This window comes from Mustela nivalis, assembly GCF_964662115.1.
Source record: "Mustela nivalis genome assembly, chromosome: 11".
In the NCBI taxonomy this organism is placed as follows: domain Eukaryota; kingdom Metazoa; phylum Chordata; class Mammalia; order Carnivora; family Mustelidae; genus Mustela; species Mustela nivalis.
This window is the reverse complement of record NC_139030.1, coordinates 101,670,120-101,691,474: the sequence shown is the minus strand read 5'-3', so window position 1 is coordinate 101,691,474 and position 21,355 is coordinate 101,670,120. Positions and strand designations below refer to the sequence as shown.

Genomic DNA, 21,355 nt, shown 5'->3' with positions numbered 1-21,355 from the left:
AAACACTTAAAATTTAACAAACATTTAAAAATATATTTAAAAGAGGATTCTAAGTCAAATTCACTATAATAGCCAAATAACAATGCAAGTAGGGAAAGGAAGTCATAATTTTGCTAATTTCATAAGACTGTCAAAGAACCTAATTTAGTTTAAGGCTGCATTAACAGAAGTATTATACCTAAAATAAGGAGGGTAGCCTTCTCTACTCCATACTGTTCAGACCATAGCTGGAGAATAATGCTCAGATCTGAGAGTCACACTTTGAAGTCTGGCTGTTTCTGACCTCAGAAGAAACAGAAGAGACATGGGTTTTCAAAATAGGCGTGTTCCCTCTGCTCCATACCTCCAAATGGTAGGTGAGAAATCCTTGGGATATGGGGTACCAAGGAAGCTTTTTCCTTTGAAAAAGCTCTTCCAGGGATTCCTCCTGCCAAGAACTCGGAGTAACACCTTGCAGCCTGGTGAGGAGATGATGGCAGGAGAGTGCAGGGCTGCAAACCACATCAGAAAGAGGAATGGTGGGGACTGGGACAGCCAGAGGGATGGCGAGCGCTGCCTTCAAATACGTACCGACTCACGAGGATAGATGTGATTCACTTCGTATAGCCACAGAGGGTAGAAGTATGCCTGATAGGGAAAACCCAGGGAGGTAAATTCAGCTCCATGGAAACAAGATACTTGAACTTCAAGCTGTTCCTAGAGGAGTGGGGTTCCCTATCCTCACCTGATGGTCCTGCACAGACTGCAGCCACCCAAGGTGGTCACAGGAAGCACCATCACTGTGTGGGGAGGAGAGTATTAAGTTGAATGGCCAGTCATTTCTCTCCCAAGTTCTGAGAGGCTGTAGACTCAGCCAGATCCCAGAAGAGGAAAAGGGCCACTCTCCCTCATTGGTGTGGGAGCCCAGGGCCCCAGCACAGCCACGGGAGGTCTGGCCTTGACGGAGGCAGTGTTAGACGCGGGACAGCAGCTCTGTAGCCAGTATCCCAGCCACCTGTGCTGCAGCCAAGGCTGAACAGGGGGTGGTTCCCAATGGGCCACTTGGCTTTGAATCTCAGTCCTGCCCCTTCCTCGCTGGGAGACGGGGCTCAACTTTCATAACTCCTCTGTGCCCAGCGTCTTCATCTGAAAAGTGGGATAATGGCATCAGTTGCACTGGGCTGTTGAGAGAAGTGAGTGAGTGTGTGTGAAGGGGTAGAACGGACGGAATGCTGTGTGGGTGATAGTTACCGCCCGCTCCTTTCCCCATCCAAAAAAGTGGGTGGGAGTGGCCCCCCAGATGGTCGGAAAGGAGCCCCTCTGCAAACAAGACCAAGACTCCTTGGGACACTTTCACTGCGAGAGGAACTTAAGCAGGTGCTTGTGGGGCATAGGATCTGAGGGATAGAATGACCAAGGCTCTAACTATCTCTTCTTAGTCCTTAGGGGGACACATTATAAGTCGGCACTGCTATTCGGATCTGAATCCAGTTTTGGCTGTAGGCAATGCTACCCTCAATGTGATATCAGAAGGTAAGCTAGCCCAGAACTTTCTGAACTGGGCCTAGGACTTTCTGTCTTTTTAGGGAACGGCTATAAGTGAAAGCCCTGGTTTCTGGCTCTTGATCCAGCGCGGGGAACTCGGGCTCTGGAAGAAAGCACACGGAGGCTAGGGAGCGGCTGGTGCCTCCTGCTGGCTCCACACGCACACCCACGCCACACCCGCCCCACCACAGCCTGTGACAACCCAGCCTGTGACAGCCGTGGTGGCGTGTGACAACCGAGCGGAAGGCTGTCTGCTGCCTGAGGACTACTCCCTCCTCCTCTTCATGCGCACCCGGCTCAGGTGCTGGGTGTGAAGCCAGAGTCCAGGGAGGACACACTGCCCACACCACAGGCCCTCTGGGGACAGGAGGAAGGGAGTGACTAAGTTTGCATGCTGGCGGGAAGCACCATTCCCGTGGGACCGTTACATGCAAAACTACCCCGGTCTCCTGGAAACGTTCCTCTCCCTCTGTGCTGCCGCTTCTCCAGGGATGGCCACATGCCCCTTCACTGGGCGCTGTGCACCCGGCTGTGCCTCAGCTTGGGCACAGCCTGGCTCGTCCATCCAGCTGCCCAGCTGAGGTCACCTGCAGAGACAGACACGGAGTGGGGACCACTGTCTGCAACAGGCTGCCTCCCGGAGGCCTCTGCTTCTCCCTGTGGTCACTCCGCCCCGCCCCTCCCCGACAACCCATCAGACGCCCTCTCCTTCTGCCCACCCACTCGGCCTGCCAGTCTTTTGGCGACGGCGTGCAGGGAAGCTATCAGTCGGCTCCCCACATGAACTTTGGGGGTGTGTCTGACCCGGGATTATATCACAGGCGACTGTAACCCTCCCAAAGGGGTTTGTTGGCCATAATATGAGCCCATCCCTAAGTGGGGGGAGGTAGAGGAAAAGCTCTCGTGCCCCTATTCAGCTTGGCATGGGGCCCGCCCAGGAGGGAGGACCCAAGAGGCCTGCCCCTGGCCCTGCCCTGTCAGCCATTCTCCTGAGTCCTCCCCGCCTGTGCCCAAGACAAACCCAGCCTGACCCCCAAAGACTAGGAAAGACGAAGCGAAGACTCTGGAGCATCAGGAGAGCAAAGACAACAGGGCTCCATGCAGAGCCCTCTGTGCATTAGTAGTCGTAGGACTCGTAGGAGGTAGTAGTACGCGTAGTACTCGTACTGGCAGCGTTCTTCTACTGGGGGGCTGGTCATTGCCTTTGGCTTAAGGTCTCCATTTTCCAGATTTGCCCAAGCCACGTCCACCCTGAACGCAGCCCAGCTCTGGCAAGTCTGGTGGATGAGCTATCCGACCCAGCAGCAGGACAGGCCAGGAAGGGTCAGCAGGGGCTCCTTTGGGCACCCCTGCCTCCTTCGGGACCACCCTACATTCCAAGCAACATCTCACTGCTTTTGTCAGGGACAGAACCCACCGCTGTGCCCACCGCTGTGGAGCCACAAACCACTTTTATAACAGGGGGTATGGCTCTGACTGCCACATTGTAACAGTTGGGCAGAAAGGGGGTTTTGTGAATTAATTTTAAGAGTGTAGGTATCCAGCAGCAGCAGCAGCAAGAACAAAAAGCAAATGCAAAGATTTGAGCTCTGCCAGTAGTGGAGATGACCCTGTTTCTGCGGAAGCTAAGGCCTTCCCTTGGTCACGGCGCTGAACCAGTTCAGTTAGTCAACCAGCCTCTGCCTGACTGGCCTGGGAGGGGGCCGGAGCCCCAGCTCACAGGACACACGAGTGCAGAGCAGCCACTGCCTCCCTCCCTGGGCAGGGGAATGAGGGAGCCCCGGACTGTCGTGCACACGGACTGCTGCCTCACTTGGGGCAGAGGAAGGTGACCTTCTCTGCTTTGCCACTGACTTATCAGAGTACAGAATACTCAGGCATTCCTTGTTGCAGCTGAAAAGAAGTATCATTTTCTTCAACAGAAGGTACACGGCAGATTCCTCTAAATGAACATTTTCTTGCCGGGTTGGCAAGTGCAGACCTTAAGCCGGAGGAAATTTTGGAATCTGTGTACATCCCTCACTCTCAAAAGGTAAGAATTCTGCTGGTGGCGTTTGAGAGTTGTTTTTTCCCTTTTCATAACTGAATGCAGTCATCGTTAGAAATCTGCAAACAGATGGAAGGAAAATAACTCAGCCCCAAAAACCTGTTTCCTGTTCACTTTGGCCCAGCGCCAAAGCCCTCAGACACCCTTGGGCAAGCAGCTCTGGGCTGTGGGTTTGGGGCTGTTGTTTCAGCTGTGGGGTGGGGCCCGTGAGGGCAGGCACTGGTGCTTCCACACCCCTTTGTGTCTACAGATCGACTCTGGGAGGCGGAAATTAAAGCTTCCCGGCTATGGAATGAGCCTCTCTGCCTGACCCACAAAGAGGCGGACGCCGGGGCTGGGCCTCCCCAACTCCCCCTCCAACTAAGTCCAACAGCTCCTAGGAACAGAAGGGCCTCCAGATGTTTGCTAACACAGGCTGTCTGGGGTTGACGTGACCACCCAGCTGGCTGTGGCATGGGTCCTCTGTCCTCACTCCATGTTCTGTGTCTCTCCCCAAAACTGTACCTGACTCCAAGAGGACAGTCTTCCCAGAGAGAGGCAATTCAACACACACACACACACACACACACACACACACACACACACTGATCAAAAGCCAGGCGTTAGCTTGGCTACACAGGAAGTCTTATATTAAGTCATGTTTTCAGCCAATGTGTCACCTTCATTTATTTTTCCTTGGCAGTGGAAACTTTGAGACGTGTTCTAGTCAAATGGGCATCTGAGTAAAGTCCCCAGACAGAAAACCAGGCTGACTCTAACACAGCGCCCTCCGCGGCCCCCCAGATGGAAACACACTTGAGACACAGGTCATCGCCACTAACTCTGCGTCACAACACACACAGTCACCGTCCCAAAGAGCCCAGTGGGGCAGACGTCACCCTCCTGACTCTTGTTCCTGATACAAGATTCCCTAGTCCACTGTTAGAAAGTTCTAGTTGACTCCTTTGTGAATTTTGCAAAGTGGAAACATAGTCATTTCTACAAACGGAGAGCCGTGGTGGGTCTCTTTCACACTGTAAGCAAATTGCATTTGAAAGAGCCTGTGCTGGGAGGCACCTCCATCCTCAGGAATACAGAAGCATCTGGAGACTAGAGGGAAGAACCCCTGGAAACAGAGCACACGGACATGATCCCGGCATCTTGGCCTCAGGAAAAGTGTACAGTGATCCCCGTTCCTCAGGGGTATCAGGCACTGGGGCTGAGCCTTTGGTGGTTCCCAACTTGTCCTCTGATTGTGCCAAATGACTTTAGTGTTCCCTTGGGTTGAGTCTAAGCGATGAACTAGTGGCACCAAAAAGCAGAAACCATGCTCTTAGTTTTGACATGTCAAATGACCCCAAATGGTTCTTGTCTCGGCAGTGGGAATTTGTGTCAGCCTTCCGACAGGCTCAGTGCCAGCAAAATGCCTTAGCCGATGTGAATGCTGGCATGCGAGTCCTCCTCAGGGAAGGCACAGACACCATTGAGGACCTGAGCATCTCCTATGGAGGGGTTGGGGCCACGACAATCAGCGCACAGAAATCCTGCCAGCAGCTCGTGGGGAGGTAAGCAGCAAACTCTGTACCCCAAAGGTGAAACTTAATTTTTTAAAAAAAGGCGGAAACCTGGTTCTGGTCGATGTTGTTAACAGCCCTGGGAAGATGCAAACTCCTATCTGTAGAGCCACTGCCTGTTCTCTTGGTAATTTTGCTAATAAATCAAACCTCACTTGACTTTGAATAGCGAGGGACCACTCCTTGGGTGAGGGATATAACAAAACTGGCCTGGGACCACATTCAGCGGCAGCCCTCACACACACACCAGCATCCAGCAAACCCACACCAGCCGGTGTCCAAGGGCACTGATGGCTGCCGCTTGGGTCCACGCAATTTCTTCCTCAATAAAGGCTTGTCCAGTTCCTAATGGAATTGTCCCCAATGGGCTGTTTGTGTAATGCCTGGTCCCAGCATGGTCTGGCCCTCAGACGTGCTTGGTTCATGTCGCAGTGAAACGGTCCTATCCTCACTCTGCCATGACTCTCCGGTCCCTCAGTGATGCATTTTCTTGAAGGACTTGGTTAGGTGATTTCTAAGTTCCCTTCCGACTCACAAAAGAAGACCTGGGGTTCTCTAAATTGTCGCTGTCCCATATCTAGTGCATGCTGTGCAACTGAAACCTGCCTCCAACCCCCCCAGGCCCTGGAATGAGCTGATGCTGGAGGAAGCCTGCCGGCTGCTTCTGGAAGAAGTCTCCCTCCCAGGCTGGGCTCCAGGGGGGAAAGTGGAATTCAAGAGGTCGCTGGTGGTCAGTTTCTTCTTCAAATTCTACCTGGAAGTTCTGCAGGCACTGAAGAAGCTGGCGAAGTTCATGGCTGTAAGTGCTCTGGCGTTCTTGTCCTCCTTGGAGCCAAAAGCCTCAGCTTTTCCGCTCTTTTTGCAACCTGTCTTGTGGGCAGCCCGGGCCACTACCCGTCACCTGCTCTGAGTCAGGCCTTGTCCGTTCCCAGCCATCCCTCCTTCGGGCATTCAGCCCTGGAGGGCGACTATCTAAGGGCCAGCACACCAGGCCGTCTGCATTTCACAGACATTCGCTGCATGCCCTGAGCAACACAGCATCACGGCACCCTGCCTAGAGTGGACAATTGCTTTTTCTTTTCAACTCAGCTTTACTGAAGTATAATAACATATAATACAATGCACCTATTTAAACTCAGTGAGTTTTAACAAATGTGCAAACCCACATAGCCTTCTCAAACAGGGTATAGAGCATTTTCATCACCCCCAAAACTACCTTTTGCCTCCTTGGTAGTCAATCCTTCCAGTCCTGTCCCCAGGCAACCTCCGATCTGCTTCATGGCATTAGAGATTAGGTTTGTCTCTTCTGAAGGTTTATATTCAATATAAAATGTCAGATAAAATGTTATTTTTCAAAAAAATATGAAAATTTATTTGTATGCAACTATTTAAGTGGCTGCTTTCTAGAATTTCTGATTGGAAGCTTCTGGAGTAAGTTAAGCACTCTCTCTTTCCTTCCCTCTGAATATAACTCTCACCCTATGCTGTACCCCCGTTTCCAACCACACCCCACCCGACGCTCCTCACATCGCCCACAGTGTTCCATTTCCGTGTACTCAGAGGTAGACCCCCACCAGCCACATTCACCAGGGCAATCATCGCTGCCATTCATTTCCGAGTCAAGACACTTGGTATGTTTCAGAAACCCGAGCGCCTTCCCAGTTTCACTGCCGCGTTGCTGAGAAAAGCCAGCAGGAGTAGGCTCTTTTGTGTACGGTGAACTCCAGCTCATTCTGGGCTGGCTGGCCCAGACCCCGAGTTGCTTGCTTCTCCTGCTTTTACTCAGCTCTCTGACAGGCCTTTGCAGCCTCGGGGTGACTTGAGCACCAGACTGAGATCAGTCCAGTTCCTCCTTATGTGGAAAGGGAAAGAGAGCAAGATGCCTTCCTACAAAGGGAGATCCTGGGAGGTGCTGTGGCCGGCGGTCCTCCGGGCTGCTCTGGCCTTGTAATTTCTCAGATGCTTTAGCTGAGTCATTTCCACACACATCAAAGCCCAGTTTAATCACAGACTAATCAGTTCGTCTTTATTGTTTTGAATTGTCTCTCAGGACGGTCATCATTATCCCGAAATTTCAGACCAGTTCCTAAGTGCTCTAGAAGATTTCCCCATCACAGGACCGCAGGGAGTGCAGAGGTACCAGGTCAGTGAGTATAATTTAATAGAAAGCTAGAAACTGAGAGAAAAGCTATAGCTCTGTGAACCAAGCAAGCACGTCAGAGTTGGGATTTCTAATTCTGACCTTCTTGTTTTTGCTGGTATGTTGCCCTTTGTTTGAGCCGAGTCAGGGAGACACTGAATCTAGGATCAGGCCTGAGCTACCACTGTACATGCTTGAGGCTGAACCAGCCTGGAATGGTTTGACCACCTGACTAATAACCAATAATCTCCTCCGACCGATGTTCCTTGGGCATTTGTTTGAAGAGCACGCAAGCCAAGTGTGGGGGGAGGATGGAGTAGGACAGTAGCAAGGGTCAGCCTCCGGCCCTGATTGCCAAGGTCTGATCTCCAGCCCGCGCAACAAGAGCCCTGCCTGTACGTGAACCGCGCCCCCTCCTTGAAGGACAATTTAGAAAGTATCTATTATTCTCTGTTAGCACCCAGCCCCTCCCCCCACCCCATCTACACACAGATTGTCCCTGAGAAGAGTTCCAGAGCAAACCCTTTCTCCATCTCCCTTATCCTCCCAGTGATGTTTTGGGGCCACTTGCAGGGACAGCCCGCAAGTAGATCCAGGGGGACTCTACTGCCATTGGCTCTCCTCCCCTCTCCCCTACCCCAGACCCCATTCAAGTTGGCCCTTAAGCTTTTGGCTTTGATTTTGGTCCCTCACCATCAGGATTTATATCACTTTAGGCTTTATTATCATGATCACTTCAGCTGTGAACAGTTTGGTCATGAGAAAGGTAAGAAAGCAGACAGGGAGACCCTCCACATTCCAGAAAAAGTCCAGGGGAAGGACTCGGAAAAAGAAGGTGCCAGAAGGAAAAGCTAGGGCGCCCTTTCACCTATTTCACAACGCTGCGAAAAGGTCGGCATTGCGACATAACCGACATAACCGACAGGACAATTCCCCAGTCTAGTTACATCATCAAATTGTCACATTTATCATCTGACCCACTCCAGGGCTTTTTGCCTGAGGGTGACTGATTTCTTAATCCTGAATCAGGAGTGTCGGTAATTGGGTAATTGGCCGGAACACTCCTGGAGATTCAAGTTTCCCAGGGCAACTCTCATCTCCGTCTGCAGAGTGTGGATTCTCGCCAGGCCCTCCAAGACCCAGTGGGACGCCCCGTCATGCACCTCTCAGGTCTTAAACATGCGACAGGTGAAGCCATATTTTGTGACGACATTCCGATGGTGGATAGAGAGCTTTTCATGGTTTTGGTGACCAGCACCAGAGCGCATGCAAAAATCATGTAAGTAAATGGGAAGCTTTCAAAAAACTTTTTAAAGCACACCTGCAGTTTCCCACGGAAGAATATGCCTGTTCCGCAGTGTCCTGAACCCAGAGATCCTAAAATTGAAAGAATAAAGAAAAGGTCACCATCCCCAGGAGGAGGAGCGGCGGGGATCTGGAAATGACCATTAAAAAGAGAGAACAAAAACAGTGGTTGTGAGCTCCTTGCTTCTGTTCTAACCTCACAACTCTTCAGCTCTCTGCTGGAGCCCCAGGCACGGCTCCCAGGAGTAACTCTGAATAGTGCGATGCCCAGCTGGTGATAAAACCCCGAAATACTGCATTTCTGAATGGTAAATGCCCACTGTCCTAAACTTCCGAAGAAGGTCCCTTGCCACAGCCACACGGGCCCCAACTCCAGCTCCCCTCCAGCAGCTGAAGGGTTACCCTGACCCAGCAGGGAGCCTCCTGGATCCTGAAGCAGGTCAGCTGTTATTGGTCAGGACCTAAGCTGGACCAGTGGTTATATATTTTGATTTTCAACAATATTCTATCCCTCCCTTAGGTCTGGGGCCTTCAGAGTTTGCTGACTTCTATTTCTTAAATATTTATCTTTTTTCAGATCAATTGATTCATCTGAGGCCCTTGAACTACCGGGGGTGGTTGATGTGGTAACAGCTGAGGACATTCCAGGCACCAACGGGACTGAGGAGGACAAGCTGATGGCTGCAGATGAGGTAGAGAACGTGCCTTTTCAGGCGACTTTGTGCAGACAACCACCAAGGTGCCCCCTCAGCTGGTTTTCAGCCACCCCCCACCCCCACCCATTGGGGGATAGAAGTGCCAATTTTTACACCTCCTCTCTACACCTCACATTTTTATTCAGGCAGGCTTAGCAATTACATCGTAAAAATGACATTTATTGCAGAGAAGCGAGTCCTAGCCTTCCCACTGTGTGCTCAGTTGACCCTGGTCTGAAGAATAAATGTAGGACCTGGCTGTATCCGGAAAGAATACCCTAGAAAGAACTAGAAAGGAGAATACAAGAAATACAGCTACTCCGTTATTTATACTGACTTCCTCTCTTCCTGGACCAACCCCACATACACACCCCACCCCCACAGACTCTTACACCCGCCATTTTTGATAACAGTGCTCTTGCTCTCCTTGACCTTTTAATTCAATTCTACAATCTTTCACTGAATACCTGCTTTTGGAACCAGGCTACCTTGGTTGCTGTTCTACCTTCACTACCTGTGTGCCTTTGGGTATCATTATCTGTAAAATGGGACTCATCATAGCACCAACCCCATGGTGTCGTTGTGAGATTTAAATGAGTTAATGCATGTGAAAAGCTTACCACAGTGCTTGGCACCTGAAGGCTCTCCGTAAGGGTTAGCTAGTATCGTCACATCTCCGTGAGTCACACAGACTGTTTCTCCCTCACCCATGAAACGAATCACTGTTCTCTTGATTGCACTCCAGACCAAGAGGTCAGGTGTTGCTTAAGAGCTGTATTATCTGCTCGGGAGGCCATTACAAAATACCAGAGACTGGGTCACTTGGAAAAAAACAGAAATTTATTTTCTCACAGTTCTGGTGGCTGATCCCTCGAGATCAAGGCACTGGCAGGTTTGGTTCCTCGGGAGGCCTCTCTTCTTGCTTTGTGGGCGGCCATCATCCCACTGTGTCCCCACACGACCTCGTCTGTGGGTGAGCCTCCCTGGTGTCCTTTCTCTTCTTGTAAGAACATCCGTCATATTGGACTGGAGCGCCACCCTGACGACCTCACTTACATTTAATTACCCCTCTAGCGGCCCCGTCTCCAAATACCACCACATTGGAGATTCAGGGCTTCAACATACAAGTTTGGGAAGAAGAAGGGGACACAGTATAGCTCCTAACAGGAATCACTTTGCACAAAAAACACTTTCCTTATCTTTAAACTCTAAAATGATAAATGATATCATGAAGATGACACGTGAGAACCAAGCTTGACAGAGGACATAGCAGATTCAGGTCACAGCCAATCTCACACCCCCTCGGGGGCTGACATTTATTGAGTAAAATGGCCAGTGGAATCATCTGTAATATTTAAATTCATTTTTCAATTGAAATGTTTGTTAGCCAAGCACATGTGGCTGAATGTGACCTCCAGTATGGTTATTATTGCTAAACAATGAGAATGAAGACACCAGCCACGGGTGAGTAAGACAGTTCCTACAGATATTCTTCTACCTGCTTCGTGCCCGTACCTTCCACAGGTGCTCTGCGTGGGCCACATCGTCTGTGCTGTGGTTGCAGAGACCGATGTACAGGCAAAGAGCGCAGCTGAAAAGATAAAGATCACCTATGAAGATCTGGAGCCTGTGATCTTCACCATCAGCGTAAGCAGGGCTGGCTGGCTTCTTCCTGTAAGGGTGTAGAATCAAAAGCACCTTTGTAAATTTCTTTTTTATATTTTTTTAAATGCTTTATTTATTCATTTGAGAGAGAGAGTGAGAGCACCTGCATGGGGAGGGGCAGAGGGAGAAGCAGACTCCTCACTGAGCAGGGTCTGGATCCCTGTTCCTTGAGATCAGGACCTGAGCTGAAGGCAAATGCTTAACTGACTGAGCCACCCAGGTGCCCACCTTGGTAAATTTCTGAATGCAAGACTAATTCTAACTTTGTCTTGCCACTGACTTGCTCTGGAAAAATCAGCTTTCTCTGGAAGGTATTACTCATATGAGTTGAAATTAGCATTGGCTGTAAGAAATGAGGGGACAAAGACACACCAAGAATTGAAGTTTCTTTCTCTTTCACATTCAGAAAATCTAGAAGTGGTCCGTCCAGGGCTTATGTGGGGTTCTATATGTGAGGTATCTGGGCTTCTTCTATCTAGTTGCTGCCTGGTTTCTATACTCCAGGTCACACTTTGGTCCACAATAGCTGCAGAAGCTTTGGCCATTAAGTCCACGTTCCAGAGAGCAGAGAGAGTGAGAGGATGAAGAAAGGCATATCCCCTCCCTGTAAAGACACTTCCCATATCTCATTGGTTAACACCTAGCCAGATGCCACGCCTACCTGCAAGGGGAGCTGGGAAATGTAGGTTTTATGCCAGGTTGACTATATAACCACCAAAAATTGGGGAAGGTGAGAAGAATGGATATTGAGAACGATCATGTATTCAAGGTGGGGCCCAAAAACAGAATGACTTTCACGATGGAATTCCACAGAAATTTCCACTCTTTATTTTTGGGTCTAACTGATGGAATGCGAATGCTATTTCCAAAGCAGAAAGAATGAAGTTAGAATAGGAAATTCAGATATAGACTGGGATTAGTAGGTTCTAACTCAATAAAGGGCAAGTTCAGAGTAATTGAGTTGAGAAAAGCTTTCTTATTTGTGCACTTATGACAGAAAATAGAATTTTTTCAAAGGCCCAGTGAATTACTTGACATTTTAAAAATGTGCCTAAAAGGTACAACTTGCTCAATATTCAAAGTGTTAAAAAGCTCATATTTCTTGATCTTTCTAAACCAAATGAATTCTGTTCCAAATTCCCATTTCGCCAAGTTTACAAGAAGTTCACACCTTTTTCTTGACTCACTCTCTGTCCCTGGGTTGTACTCAGATTCTAATATCAGTTTTTGAAATCTCAATTCTAATCTCATTTCCTCAAGAGGAAATGACACCCAGAAGAAAAACCATGAAATATCCTGGGACTCAGAATGGTTAGAGATCTAGTGTTCTCTCAGTATGGGACTGAACAGAGTCAGCTAAAAATTTCTTTTGTGAACAACAGTAGATAACAAAATAATCGTATATACCAATATTTACTAACTCATCCATCCATCTGTTCATTTCAATGACTGTATATATGAGAGACAGTGGAGGTAGTGGCTAAAAGCACAGGTTCTAGAACCAAACCACTAGATCTGAACCCTGGCTGCACACCTGATAACCATGTCACCTTCATTAGTTAAGGTGCCACAGTTTCTTCACCTGTAAAATGGAGGTAATAATAATAGCCACTTCATCCAGTAGTTACAAGACCAAATGAGATAATACATGGAAAGCACTTAGCACCCTGCCTAGCACACACTCAAACCTCACTAAGTAAAGCACATATTAAAGATTCCATGATCTCATGACGTATTTCCAGTATAGCTATAAACGTGCTTCCCCATGAACTCAGTGATTCATTGACATCTTGGTGTAGCAGAAAGTGAGAAAGTCCACTATCTGGTACACACTTTCTGCTGCTTGGAGAAATCAAGTATTCCTCACCAGGCGAGAGGCTTCTGAAAGCTGAGCTGGGGCTTGAACACTGCTTCTGTCTCTTATTTGCAGCATGACTTTAAGAGAGGTATTTAAGCTCTCAAGGCCCAGTCTCTGCATCTGGAACTAACGTGAGGATGTGCGCACGTGCGCTGTGTGTTGTGCAGTGCTTGACACAAGGCAAGCAGTCAACAAATATTGGCTGTTCTCATTATCATCACAAAGAGCAAGATAGACGGCGAACAGGAAGGCTATTGGAGAGTCAGAATGCGGGAGACAGGAGCCATTCGGAAGTACGGAAAATCAGGCCGGGCCTAAAGGCTCAGTGGAGAGGGGCTGTCAGTAGGTGAATCCACAGGGACTTGGAGTGGGACAGCTTCAGTCTTCACGTGTAATCAGTTCACGCTATCGTCAGAAAGAAAAGACAGAAGAAAGGGCTAGAAAGGCCCTTATGAGATTTGCCAAGAAATGAGCCCAAAAACATGAGCATACTTCCTACCATGTCTTCTGGGCCTTCTTCCCCAGAGATGTGTCAGGATTTGAGTCTTCTCCCTCCACTTGGCCTCAGCAATTTAGATCCCTGAGTTGGAGGTTCTTGTACATGAGCTACTAAGTCTGGCACAAGTGTTTTTCTTCAGGGAGAGCATACAGAGGGAGGGCCTAGAACCTCACCCTCCTGCAGTTAGACCCATCACTGTTCCCTGGACACCCACCCTGAAGAGGAGAAATGAGTAATTATCGTCCTGGGCCATCACTGCACCCCCAGATCTCATTTCTTGATGTTTCCCTAATCCTTCTTATCAGTCTTCCCTGCAGTCTGAAGACAACCTTCTCACAACCATCTCGTCTCTGCCACGAGCTCACGACTCTAGTACTTCCTTTGTTGATGACCCTTCGTGGCCATTTTGGGGGAGTTTACTGGCCTTTGATTAAGAAAAAAAAAATTTTGCCATTGGAAGAAAAAAAGTTGTTTTAATTGGCTTGTGTTTTTTGCCTATCATTTAGGATGCCATAAAGCACAACTCATTCCTATGCCCTGAAAAAAAGCTTGAACAAGGAAATGTTGAGGAGGCATTTGAAAAAGTGGATCAAATTGTTGAAGGTAAGCCGCTCAGGATATTTATTTATTTATTTATCCCCAAATGAGACCTTTTTTATTTTCTTCCTCCATGCATTCCAAAACAAGAGAATCAAACTAAAGCAAACAAGCAACAACAAAACTAACAACCACAACATTGGTAATAACAAAGATAGTTTTTCTTCTCCATTTTGTTAAGATGAACAACATTCGCCCAGTTTGGCCCAAAATCTAAGAAGTCATATTTGATTTCTCTCTTTCTTTAACTTTACATTCAATTCATCTTCAAGTTTTATAGGCTTCTCCTTCAAGACGTATCCCAAGCAAGAACATGCTTTCCCACCTCTGTAGCTCAGGATGTTTAACAGAATCTTTGCACAATTTTCTTCCAAAGTAGACATAGAGAGAATGTGATTTCCTCTCAGAAAGGGCATCCTCTAAAGACTCAGCACTTTGCCAAATTTCATTTCTCTCTCTTCCTCTCAGATTGTGTGTGTGTGTGTGCGCAGGCACGTGCGTGCACGTGTGTTGCCTTTAGAGGTTGGAGGGTGGGGAGCAACAGAATATATAGAAGAAAAATCCCTAGCATTTTGATTAGTCAAGAACAGAGGAATAGAACCATATAATCTGAACTTGTTGTCCAAAACTATAGTCTTGGAAACAGATTGCCCTCAGCTGCCACAGGACAAATGCCTGACCCATCAGCTCTGTATTCCGAACAAACCCATTCTGGTCAGTCCACACCTTACCTGCTTTTGAATTCCTCCACATGGTAGTTTCCAACTAGCACACACTTTCAAGAATCTCCCTACCTTGCACTTAACAGGAGAGGTCCATGTTGGAGGACAGGAACATTTTTATATGGAAACACAGAGAGTGCTTGTCATTCCGAAGGCCGAGGACAAAGAACTGGACATTTATGTGTCAGCACAGGATCCAGCCCACGTGCAGGTGAGGTCCAGGATCGCCTTTACCTTCCCAGCCTCCTAATTCCATCACGGCCTTCAATCCCCACAGCTTCACAGATGGCAGCCATTTTACCTGCAGGAACTTGATGTCCAGGTACTGGACACCAGTGGAGCAGCTAAGATACCAGAACCCTTTTGTTGTTTCTGGTCGTGACAGGTAAATAAAACAAGTCGAGCAAGGTGACGGGGATTAAGAGTATACTTACCATGATGAACACTGAGTAATGTACAGAATTGTCGACTTACCATATTTCACCCCTGAAACTAACATAACACAGTATGTTAACTATACTGGAATTAAAACTAAATAAAATAAATTAAAAAAAAAAAAACAGCCACAGTCACTTCAGATTGAAGATTGCATTCACTTGCAGCATGCTTGCATGAGCTCTAGCCCTAGATAACAACACTAAATTGTATCTGTACATGACTTTTCTCTAAATAATCACTATGGATAATCTTTGGAGTGAACATATCACTTTATAGCACATTTTCATCTCCCAGTAACAAAGTGCCCTAGGTCTTAGCTGCAAACATCTTCGTTAGCAAGTTGTCCTGCGTTTGCTGATTTTCACCTTGTTGGGACTTCAGGTCTAGGCATTTGGCCATGATTCCAGCTTCTGACAGGAAACTCAGGCAGTTTCCCTTCTGGAAAATACCATTTTTCAGCTGGAAAGGCTATTCTGTAAGATTAACGATGTTTACAAACTCAATAGAGCTCTGCAGGACAGATTTAGACTATCTTAGTTTTTTGTGGTTGTTGCTTTTTCTGACAGTAGGTGTGGTTGAATATCGCTATAATGTTTCAGAAAACAAAAGGCTTCTTTGCCATTTCTTGTAAAAACTTTTCCACTCACCTCACTTTTACAGAAAACAGTGTCCTCTACTTTAAACATCCCCATCAACAGGATCACCTGTCACGTCAAGCGGGTGGGCGGAGGGTTCGGCGGGAAGGTGGGAAGACCAGCTGTGTTCGGCGCTCTTGCAGCTGTGGGCGCTCTCAAGTAAGTGCGCTTGGGGAGACAGGAGGGTGTAAAATGTGCCAACTAAGGGTGAATCAGTGAATGAGCGCCGCTGCTGCCATAACCACCTGAGTGTCCTTGGGCAATTCAGGCTCCTGTCTCTTTTTCTTTATAACTAGAGATACAATACTCACCCTCCTAGTGTTATCGGAAAAGTCGAATGTACATAGGACTGGAAAGAGGCTAACTTGCTATAGAAAGGTAAAGTGGTATTATTAGTTAAATAGCTCCAAGGCTGCGGCTGCCCTGTCCTTGAGCTTCAGGGAAAGTGACCCATTTAGGGGTGGGACAAGTGTCCCGTGCGAGTGGGACACCATGGGTGTGGGTCCTCCCCCACTTTTCCTTCCTCTCTAGCTGCAGACAGGGTGGAGTGAGGCAAGAAAGCTTCCCACCCTGCCTCTCTGCACCTGGGAAGGGCCGGCTAGTCAGTGTTTGCTGAACCACGGATGACATCCTCAAAGAAAGTTCCCGGGTTAACCTCAACCACAACGCTTGCTCCTTTGCTGTCCACGCTGTTCAAGCTGCTGGCTTTTCTGTTCCTCATTCATTCTCTGTGGCTGTTTCTTAGTAGTAACAAAGTACTGTCAGAGCCCAGTCAGCCCACAAAGTCCAAAGGTCCTGCTTCCTTTGACACATTCTGTGTAGTTCAGAGCTAGCTCCAAAGCATTCAGCCGCGTGTCTCATTCTGCAGTGAGCGGTGGAAGATCACAAGATCTGAATCCCATGTCCAGTTCTCTCCATAATGAACCTCTCTATTTGCACCCACCAAGTACCCAGCAAGGGATAATCAGCTCATCATACTCCTACCAGGCTTTGTGCCCTTAAGACCTCCGAGCATTACTGCACATCAGAATCATCCAGGGAGCACTTAAATCCCAATGCCTAGGCTGCCCCATGAAGATCCAGGCATCACCATATTTAAAATTATCCCAGGGGTGCCACTGTGCAGTTAAGTGTAGGAACCAGTGTCGTAAGCTACAGCCCTACCTTCGCACACGTCTGGCATACAGTTAGTAGTTCCCAGAGTAGAGTTCCCGAACCGTTGATAAGACTCGCCCAGGCTCCTAGAAATCCCAGACCCACCAAATCAGAATCACCAAGGGGTAGTCCCAGAAGCTTTCCACTTAACTGATGCTCCAAGCAGACTTCACCATTAAAAAACAACAACAACAACAACAACAACAAAAAACCACACCCACACACATACAAGAAAAAAAGAACAGGAAACTTTGTGCCAGAATTGTAGCTTTCAACATGTACCTGAAAATAGCTGCAGAACAATCACTGAGAAGGGCACATGGGTGACTCCCTGGTTAAAGCCTCTGCATTCGGCTCAGGTCATGATCCCAGGGATCATGGGATTGAGCCCCACATCAGGCTGTCTGCTCAGCAGGGAGCCTGCTTCCCCCTCTCTCTGTCTCTGCCTGCCTCTCTGCCTACTTGTGATCTCTGTCAAATAAATAAACAAAATCTTTAAAAAAAAGAATCACTGAGAAAAATGCCAATTCTAGGCCCCTCCCTAACATATTGAATGACAGTCCTAGTGCTAAGACTCAGGAATCTGCATTTCACCAGCACACCAGATGATTCTTTTGTACTCCGCAGAGTCCAGGAACCGCTACCCTAGAGATACAGCAAGGCTAAAGCTCTGAGTACCCAAGGGCCCAGCTTGGCCAACAGAGTAGCATTCATAGGCAGAGATGAAGATGCTAACCCAGCTGGCTAAGGGCTTGGCCTTGGTTTTGCAGTTGTGTTGCTAAGTTTGCATTTATCTATTCGCACTCCTATTCTTTTGTAGCTGGTGGTGGGGATATGCAAAATGGCTAGATCTGGTCAAGCATCAAATCTGAAGCCATAAGAACACACGTTAGGGGTGCCTGGGGGGCTCAGTTGGTTAAACATCTGTCTTCAGCTCAGGTCATGATCCCAGGGTTCTGGGAGGAAGCCCCGCATCGGGCTCCCTGCTCCGCGGGGAGCCTGCTTCCCCTCTGCCTGCTGCTCCCGCTGCTCGTGCTCTCTCCCTCCTTTCTCTCTAACAAATACGTAAATAAAATCTTTAAAAAAGAAAAAAAAACACGTTAACTGGCGTGCGACATCAATGTCGCTTTAGCTACATCTCCAGCCATTGAGTAAAGGCTGCAGAGACAGTGTAGTTTGGCCACATGTCAATTCAGATCGGCGCCCCGCTCACTGCGGGCACTCAGGGAATACACAGGGGACGGCTGGACGGTGAAATGAGTGGACAAATGGGTGGGACAAGGGATGAGGATGGCCGGGTAGAAAGGCCGGCGATGGGAGGGCGTAGACCATTAGATGAGGGAATGAAGAAATGGGTGGGCGGAAGCTGGACGGGGAAATGGAGGAACAGGGGAATGGGGGGGGAATACAACCAAGATTTGTTTTCTTTAGAACTGGTCGTCCGGTCCGGCTTGTTCTTGATCGCGAAGACGATATGTTAATAACTGGGGGAAGGCACCCATTATTTGGAAAATATAAGGTGAGTATTAAAGATGAAATTATTAAAATACCTCGTTTTATCTGAGTGGTTTTATCATTTTGATTTTGCTAAATTCTAAAAACAATCATCTCACCTAAAATATTCAATGAAAATGCTGTGTATTTGAATACTCATAAAGTTTATAAGGAACTTTTAGTAAATCTAGTATAGATTGTGAAGAAATTGAATGATAAAAACACAATTTCAATTGATAAAAAAATTACTGAAGGAATAAGACTTTCATTAGTGGTTCCTCAGAGACAAAAAAATGAAGGAAGCTACAAGCACTTGTTATACCAAAACTTCCTGATTATAAAAATATTTTGTAGTAGGGACTCCTGGGTGGCTCAGTCAGTTAAACATCTGCCCTCGGCTCAGGTCACGATCCTGGAGTCCTGGGATCAAGCCCTGTATCAGGCTCCCTGCTCAGAGGGGAGCCTGCTTCTCCCTCTCCTCCTCCCTCTCCCTCTCCCTGTGCCCCCTGGCCCTACCCCCGCTCACTTTCTCTCTCAAATAAATAAAATATTTTTTTTAAAAAAGAAGAAAATATTTTGCAGTTGAAATGTTTGGAAGCAATTTTACCATTTTAACTACAAAATCATTTTTACAAGTGTTTCTGCCAAATTGTTATGAAAGTGTCACAAAAGTTCTTTGCAAATAGGAAAAAAAACCCCACTAACTAATGAAATCATTTTAAATTGTTTCAAACCATGCTCATCACGTTTTATACAACTATGGCATAAACAGCATTAAAAATACTTTTAACATCTAGTTGACAACAATAGTACTTTTCAAATTTGTGACTGAGTTTTTAGAATGGTTCTAATGTAATGTTTCTATATCAAAGATGTTTTATCTGGGAATTGCTTAGATAGTCTACCTGATGTCATGTCTAATGATTTAGATTACTATAATATATTTCCTGGATTACTAAAGCCATACCACAGCACCATTTATTTTCTTCCCTCGGCATTAATGATTTTTGTAATTAGGGAGGGAAAGACCACAGCTGGCCATTAAATTTTTCATTTGCCTTCAAATGCACAGAAATCAATACAACTATTATTATCTTCTAGCACCAAGAACAACGTAGAGGCACAGTCTAGGATTATGGTTATGTGTTTTGTTATGGTGGCTGTTGAGTTCTTTGGTTTTGGCCTGAGTTATAAATTAGGCTTTATTTATATTGCATTTATGCGGCTATTTTAGTACTAGTACTTATTAAGAAGATTCTAGACTATAAATATTTTGGTAATTATAGTAACATAAAATATAATTAAAATGAGGGAAATAGACTTTGGAAAATCCAAAGTTTATTTAATTTTTTATTTTCTAAAGATTTTATTTATTTATTTATTAGATAAGAGAGAGATAGCACAAGTAGAGGAGCAGCAGGCAGAAGGAGAGAGAGAAGCAGGCTCCTGGCTGAGCAGGGAGACAGATGCAGGGCTCAATCCCAGGACCCTGGGATCATGACCTGAGCCAAAGGCAGGCACTTAACCCACTAAGTCATCCAGGCACCCCGTAAATTTTATTTTATTTTTAAAGAAATACAATCTTACTTCCAATATAGTAAGATGTTAGTGTGAGAGAGGTGTGTGTGTGTGCGTATGTATAGAGAGGGAGATCCACATTCAAAACTAGCTAACAACGTTTTGCTCTGTTCATCAGAGCTATTTGTAAATTAGCATAAAAATGTTTATGTGAAAGAGGTTCTGAAATTCTTGAAAATTTTATAAACAATTTAAGAATTTTCTCTACTACCTTATTTATTACTTTGTTTTGCTTAGCAGTCCTTTCTTCATGAAGTCACAGATAAACTTCAACCTAGCATTTGTCAAAATTACCATAAATTCTGAATTTGTGGCTTTTTCTACATGTGCTAAGTGCTCTGCTTTGTTATCTAACATCTCCATAGATGATAATAGCCATATGGTTGTGCCCGTTTCCAAAAAGGCAAAGGGACCAGGGCCAATCCTTTTCTGGTACAACTACAACAGGAAGCAGGAGCTTTTCAGTCAGGCCTAAGTGGGTAGGAGGGAGCGGCAACTTCAGAAACACGCAAGGTTCTTCTCTGAGTCCCAGTAAGAACGGCAGCACTAGCCCACATCTGTGCATCCTTGTTCACAAAGCACTTGGCAGCTCCCTACGGTGAGAGCAGCCCTTCTCATGTCCATGCCCCAGGCCTCAGCTTCCAAGGCTTTCCCACAACGAGATGCTCTGTGATTCATTCCCACGCACTCTGGAATTCCAGAGACTTTTCCACAAGGGAGAGAAACTACAGACTAAATTAGAAGGAAAAGTAGTAAAAAGTGAAGGAGACTTGGGGCGCCTGAGTGGCTCAGTCAGTTAAGCATCAGTTAAGCTCAGGTCATGATCTGAGGGTCGTGGGAATGAGCCCACGGGAAAAGCCCTCCATGGGGCTCCTGGCTCAGCAGGGAATCTGCTTCTCCCTCTCCCTCTGCCCTTCCCCCATTCATAAACGTGCTCTCTCTCTCTCTCAAATAAATAAAGAAAACCTTAAAAAAAAAAAAAAAAGTGAAGGAGACTCTTCCAGAAACAAGGAAGGAGAGGGTAGCAGTTCTCCACCAGCGGGCAAGCAAGGGCTGTGCAATTCCATAACTGACTGGGAAGCCAGGAAAGGACTCCTGGAAAGGAAGAGCTCCTCCAAAGTCAGATCTGAGGAGGTCTTTGTCAGGTAAGCACTGAAAAAGAGGGGATGGTCAGGTGTGGCACACTCGGAGCAAAGGAAAGCATTGTGTGCCTTGCAATCCTGCCCAAGAGCTGGGCTGTGACTTAAACTTGGCTTGTAAATTTTAAACGGATCATAAAATGTCCTTCATTCGGTGACAGGTGGGGTTCATGAACAATGGGAGAATCAAAGCTCTGGACATTGAGTGCTTCCTTAACGGAGGATGCATGCTGGACGACTCCGAGCTGGTACGTGCTTCAGAAAACGGCGTCATTCTGGATCCTAACCCCAGGGCAGAATTTCCAGATGAA

The 21,355-nt window shown here is 47.1% G+C and overlaps 1 protein-coding gene across 3 annotated transcripts in view; it reads left to right on the top strand.

The window, feature by feature from the left end:
• Positions 1-21,355, top strand: part of LOC309843414 (aldehyde oxidase 2) — an 80,005-nt gene that overhangs the window by 25,116 nt on the left and 33,534 nt on the right. For all 3 annotated transcript variants that reach the window (XM_082688919.1, XM_082688917.1, XM_082688918.1), the window contains 13 exons: positions 1,419-1,512; positions 3,447-3,556; positions 4,931-5,115; positions 5,746-5,923; positions 7,175-7,267; positions 8,374-8,543; positions 9,147-9,261; positions 10,789-10,911; positions 13,793-13,889; positions 14,692-14,816; positions 15,704-15,837; positions 18,265-18,352; positions 21,206-21,292. In XM_082688919.1, coding sequence (XP_082545045.1) covers positions 1,419-1,512; positions 3,447-3,556; positions 4,931-5,115; positions 5,746-5,923; positions 7,175-7,267; positions 8,374-8,543; positions 9,147-9,261; positions 10,789-10,911; positions 13,793-13,889; positions 14,692-14,816; positions 15,704-15,837; positions 18,265-18,352; positions 21,206-21,292 — 1,599 coding nt within the window. The remainder of the gene's footprint in view (positions 1-1,418; positions 1,513-3,446; positions 3,557-4,930; positions 5,116-5,745; positions 5,924-7,174; positions 7,268-8,373; positions 8,544-9,146; positions 9,262-10,788; positions 10,912-13,792; positions 13,890-14,691; positions 14,817-15,703; positions 15,838-18,264; positions 18,353-21,205; positions 21,293-21,355) is intronic.